The sequence below is a fragment of the Anneissia japonica genome, unplaced genomic scaffold, assembly GCF_011630105.1.
Source record: "Anneissia japonica isolate Jap-2015-1 unplaced genomic scaffold, ASM1163010v1 scaffold287726_len2788222_cov184, whole genome shotgun sequence".
Classification (NCBI taxonomy): domain Eukaryota; kingdom Metazoa; phylum Echinodermata; class Crinoidea; order Comatulida; family Comatulidae; genus Anneissia; species Anneissia japonica.
This window is the reverse complement of record NW_022705125.1, coordinates 1,037,525-1,043,206: the sequence shown is the minus strand read 5'-3', so window position 1 is coordinate 1,043,206 and position 5,682 is coordinate 1,037,525. Positions and strand designations below refer to the sequence as shown.

Here is a 5,682-nt window from a genome sequence, read left to right as displayed (position 1 = left end):
TTACAAACAAATAATCAGGATAGATGTAAATAAGCCTATACAATTATATAACAGTGCCTGAATAAGATTTCAACGAAAATTTAATTTGTATGATAAAAAGTGTCTCAATTGTTTCTACATAATGTATGCATATTCAAGGACGAATTCAATATACAACAATTAGTAAGCTAAAAGCGTGAACGGATTTATTGTACAACTGAATATGTGTTTGTGGTCCATGGTCAACAAATTACACGTTATACTGACTAGACGAGCTGTAAAGAACGTATGTTTATACCATGTTTATACAAACAAAGTACAGCCTAGAACTAGCACAAGGATTGAACCTCGTTTTGCATACAAATATATCAAACGATCTTAGAGAATTATCTTTTCGAATTCTAAATTGTGTCACAGCCCATTAAATTTCGAAATAGCATTACCCTACTGAGCGGATTAAACAGTAAACGTTTAACTTAAAAAATTGCTAGGCCGGGACAGAATGTTAGGTTACATACGTGGAAATTTAGCCACATTGACGCAACCGCAAGCAACGTTACCAGTCGTAGAGTTGCTTAGGTGTTCGTAAAGCGAGCCTTCTCTAGTGTGAACCCGACTTAAATATGATTAAATTCACCGAAGTCAATAAACAAAAAATATGCACATGGAGGAGAATAACAAAATACAATTGTTTGGAAAAAATAATTGGGTATATGTTGCTGTGGCGCGTATCCGTTTCTATAAAAAGGCTCGCATTATAGCACGCTTCAAACGCCAACGCAATTAGTATTGACGCAAATGAAAGCCATGAAAAAAAGCTGTTCAACTATTGTCTTAACCTCCCCCCCCCCAAAAAAAACCCGTCTCCACACGTTCTAAACTGCGTAGAGGATTACGCACTTTGTATTGACAAAATGCGCTAACGAATGCTAGTGGCTTGTGCCTACAAATCACAGGGAAAAATTAATGAGAATGTTTATATGTATTTTGAAAATCTATAGTAGTATTACGCCTACGTTAAGAATATAATTTCCTACAGCATGTTCATATCACATGGCATCACTATAATTCTTGTGGACCGGACGTTCGGTTGTTATGTTGGTAATGAGCGCGGTAGACTTGCGCGTAAATGACCAATTAGTTTTGTGATACTGTTTGATTGAGCGGGATATAATTTGGGAAACGGAGATGTTGCTAACGGAATGCGTCAGTTTAAAGTCTTGCATTGACGTTTTGGGGTCAAGACAAATTGGCATTATAATGTTTTTTGGGTTCTAATTGAAGATAGAGTCGTCATCCAATATGGCTCAACCATACTTATTGCAGACGGAGGGTTTGAGTGTAGCGTGTTAGTGTGTGTTTGTGTTATTATTTTAATTTTTTTGCTTATACCTTGAATAGGAACTTAGTTCCTCACTGGCGTTGCCCTTCTTCTATGTTTGAGAAAATAAAATATTAATATACTCTCCTTTTACAACCTATTTTTCAACAGACTTTCAAGTTCAAATCATTACCTACATCATTATGTACATACCTCCGGACAGTAGTTTTGTGTTTGGTCTGGTGTGATGACCATGTTACTCATGATGAAGAAAGCATCAGTTTGCTGCTGGAACAAGAATGCATAAAGAACATAAGACGTTTACTAAGTACAAGTGCCACCCGTTTTTGTTAGTTGCTTTCGAGACGACGACAGCAAGCGTAGTATACAAGTGCAATTAATAAGGAGGAAAAACGAACACGTTACTTTTTTTTTGTCGGTAGCCTACTGATGCTTGTCATCCTCAAGATCGAATGATATAATTTGGAGTTGATTTAAGAATGGTTTTCTACAGATTTACTAAGTAAAATAGCATTTGCATCGTACAATATTGTCAGTTTTATGATGAGAATTGCATCTTGATGAAAGCCTATGAAATGAATTAAGAGAGCTACAATTAGATAATCCGTAAGAGATTTTACCAGAACCTTGGGTACATTAACCGACGAAGATTGGCGTTATACATTGAAAGATGAAGAAAAATGGCAAATACTTGTTAGCCTATCTATTTTTTTAAAATTAGAATACACTATAAATAGTAATTTATATATTATATACATAATTATATATATTATATATACATGATTATATATATTGTATATATATATATATATATATATATATGTATATATATATATATAATATTTGATCTTAAAGGCGTATCTCTCTGTTTATTCTATTTTTTTTTCTCTGTTAAGACCCTGGTTGTTCCGTTATTCCCCAATGTTCCATCCAAGATACAACCAAATTGGTGACGTATCTAAGATGAAAATATTTTACTCTCGTTCTCCAAATTGATATATTATTACTAGCAGCACTAGGGAAAGAGTTCTTTAGTGGGAACACAGTAGGTAAATACACACAGATCCCCAGCGTACAGAGACTCTGTTATCACGTGGTCTTGGTGTTAGATTTGCTTCAACAATACTATTATTTAAACAATAATTACAATCGAATTTAACCAAACAGATTTTAGGGGTCTAAATTCGGAGGGGTCTAATTTCTAAGATAATACCAGTTAACAACCTCTTGTGTTGAAACATTTATTATTGGGTTTATTATTATGTTTAAATTCAAAAGACCCAATGAGGGTTGTTCAAAGAGGTACTGCGACTCCCTGCGTTAATTCGCCTGTTATTGTTCCGTCCCAAAGTCTTAAACAATTGGTGGCGTATCTTAGCTGGGAAATATTTCTTTTCATTGTACGTTTAGGCCAAGGGACTAGTCGATATAAAATACCAACAGAGATTGCAGATGCAAACAGTTTTCTTTAATACCATAAGAAAGTGCAATTACGATAATTATTGCTTAGGCTACTGACAAAAACTCGTGTTCTGCATACTGTGACTAAAAGAATAATAATTATAATAAAAATATTATAATCATAATCGATGGAATAAATACGTGCAAATATTGTTTACTTCTTCAACTTTCAGTAATCTTTGAAGTTACCGCTGCAAGTTGATGTGATCTTTAGAAACGATAAACTTTGTACATAAAGATATATACCGTGCCGATACAAACAATTAAACCTTAAAAGTGTATTCATGGTTATTTGTTTTCATTCCCTACGACAAAACCGTGTCCAACAAACTAAACGGAAACAAAATTTTAATATTTACAATATTTACAATATAATTGCTGGTATGTTTAGCTGCATTCTTGACGTGGTGCCTAGGAGTTATAAATATTGGCGACACTCTTAAAAAATATATAAATATATAATATAAATAACGAGTTAAAAATATATAACCTTAGCAGTGTATTATAATTGAAGTGTGTTTCTCATGCAAAACAGGTGGCAATCTTTGAACAATTAATAAGTAACAAACCGATCGGCATATTCAAAAAAGTTAAACCTGCTTAGCGAAAATCTTTTACTGAAATCAAAGTAGACCAACGTTAATCAAAGTCTATAGAAATGGATTGTCATAATAAGAAGACAGTTTGTCTACCAGTTTAACATACAAATGTGTTTTTAATCATGAATAGTACCTCACTTTAGGACAATAATCTATCAATACATCGTATGAATGCTTTAACTTAACAATTATAGATCATCACAGAGTATTACTCGCCTATTCGACTGAGATTATACTTAACTTTGTCTCTTTTATTTAAATTCAAAGAGGATTTTTGATAAATAAACCAATGATGTTCCTAGTTCCGTGATTTTTTTCACTCCTTGATTATTACAATTGAACTAATGTTACGCGATTACGATAAGTTTACAAGTAAATAATGTAAATAAACTGTGTAAGCGTACACAAAACATTTCAAAACCTGGCGCCAGCCTTTTCGCATCACTATCTAAAAGCTGGAGTGATATTTCTCGAAGCATACTACAATCTTATGAAAATAAAGTAATGAATTGTGCGTGATAAGAGAATACTGGTGAAAGTGCGGCTACGTGAATAACGTTTTAAGACGTCAAGCCTAGATGATAGCAAGTGCCTGTAGGGGTTTTTTATCGCTTACTATTAATCATCTTTAATGCGTTTTCTCATGTTTTAACGCTGTTTAAAAACCAAGGCGTTAGTAGAATTTAAATGAATTTAAATGTCCAAAGGATATAACAGTTGTAAATTTATGTGGTGTGTTATTTCAATATGCAATTATTCCATTTCCTTACACAACTTGCATTTAATATTCCAATATGTGTAAGCTTTAAAAAAAAATCGTGTCACAACAATGCCTATTATTTCCTTGTATGACAACAGCTTTGGAATGTGATCTTGATATCACCGGAAAGGTAACTGAATGGCTTTGGAAACATTCAGATAGGTTTATAGAATACATCCTATAGAAAATTGTGTTGATCATTTTAAAAGATTCATACATGCAAATTATGAATATTATTATCAACAATGAACAATAGAAAGCCGGGATTACCTGTGGAGGTATAACGTAATCAGAAACGTCCCATACTCGATTGTAGGGGTCCGTTTTTTCTACTGGTATGGCTAGATCTGGAGCATTTGTGATATTTGTAAAAGACGTTCCTTTAACCTTGGCCGTAGCTGTCCCCTCTACCATTTCAATGTCTTGATATCCGTGGTTCCAAACAATCACATAACTGGGGGGAAATGAAAAGCCATTTTTATAATACACTCAGATTGAATGTTCGGTTTGCTAATTTTATTATGTTCATAACAGCTTATCAAAATAGCGGAGTTGGTTAAAACTGCTGTAGCGATGAATTACGGTACAGTAGGCCTACATTGAACGACAGATATCTGTGTACGTTTTGTTGTAATCCAAACTGCTTTAAGTGTGAAATAATAAGCTCAAAGTTTTTTGGAAGTGACGTCTAAAGTGTTTGTCCAATGGACAACATGACCCGTGTGTGCGTTAAAAAAAAGAAGTCGGAATAACTCTCTTGGGATTTTCTGCGGTGTAGCCTAAATATTCATCGTACCAAAAGTGGTGTACTGCACTGCAGATGCCGCACCGGGTCACTAGGATCCTACCCAGAAATTTACTTAACTAGAGCAAAATAGTTACCTTTTCTTTACATACTTTACATTTTAGTTATCAAAATGAAATAAAGAAAAATACAAAGAAGACCTACTTCGGTGGAAATTGTCACATTATCGACAAAAGTAATAAATTAAACAAACCTTACTTTTTTAAAGAGTTTATATTTTGTATTATAATTTATTATTTATACAACATATAAACTTGATATGCTTAGGTGATAGTTTCAGCTATAGCTTGAATTAAAAATAATCGTTAAAGCATCTGGATGTACTGCGGTACGTAGAACTCTCAATTTCAAATCCCGAAGGGGAAAATGTAATTTTTCGTGTTTTTATATCCATAACATAATTAAGAATTATGTTTTTCGGTTATAGGTTAAAATTTAATGTAAATTATTAAGCAATTATATATTTCCAAGTTAATCATATTTGATGGGAATTTAAAGATGTATTCACCTAGGCCTGTACCCAATATACGTTAGGCCAACTTAACTGTATTTATTTCCAGTATTGCGCCATAATTTGCCTGATAAGGGATTATGGTCATGATACGTTTGGAGAAGGATATGGTGATGTTCCCGATGGCAATGTGATCGAACTGTTAATAATGATGATATTATCATCATTTTCTTTTTTTTTCTAAACATATTACCAATAAAATATACTTGTAGTTATACCAAATTA

General features: G+C 33.1%; 1 protein-coding gene across 4 annotated transcripts in view; it reads right to left on the bottom strand.

Annotated features, from left to right (window-relative positions):
• The window catches only part of LOC117105363 (P2X purinoceptor 4-like), a 65,254-nt gene that overhangs the window by 29,312 nt on the left and 30,260 nt on the right, over positions 1-5,682 (bottom strand). For 3 of the 4 annotated variants that reach the window (XM_033246491.1, XM_033246492.1, XM_033246489.1), the window contains exons 2-3: positions 4,412-4,595; positions 1,514-1,588 (exon numbers count right to left, since the gene is read on the bottom strand). In XM_033246491.1, coding sequence (XP_033102382.1) covers positions 1,514-1,588; positions 4,412-4,595 — 259 coding nt within the window. The remainder of the gene's footprint in view (positions 1-1,513; positions 1,589-4,411; positions 4,596-5,682) is intronic. The other variant, XM_033246490.1, reaches the window with a different exon arrangement.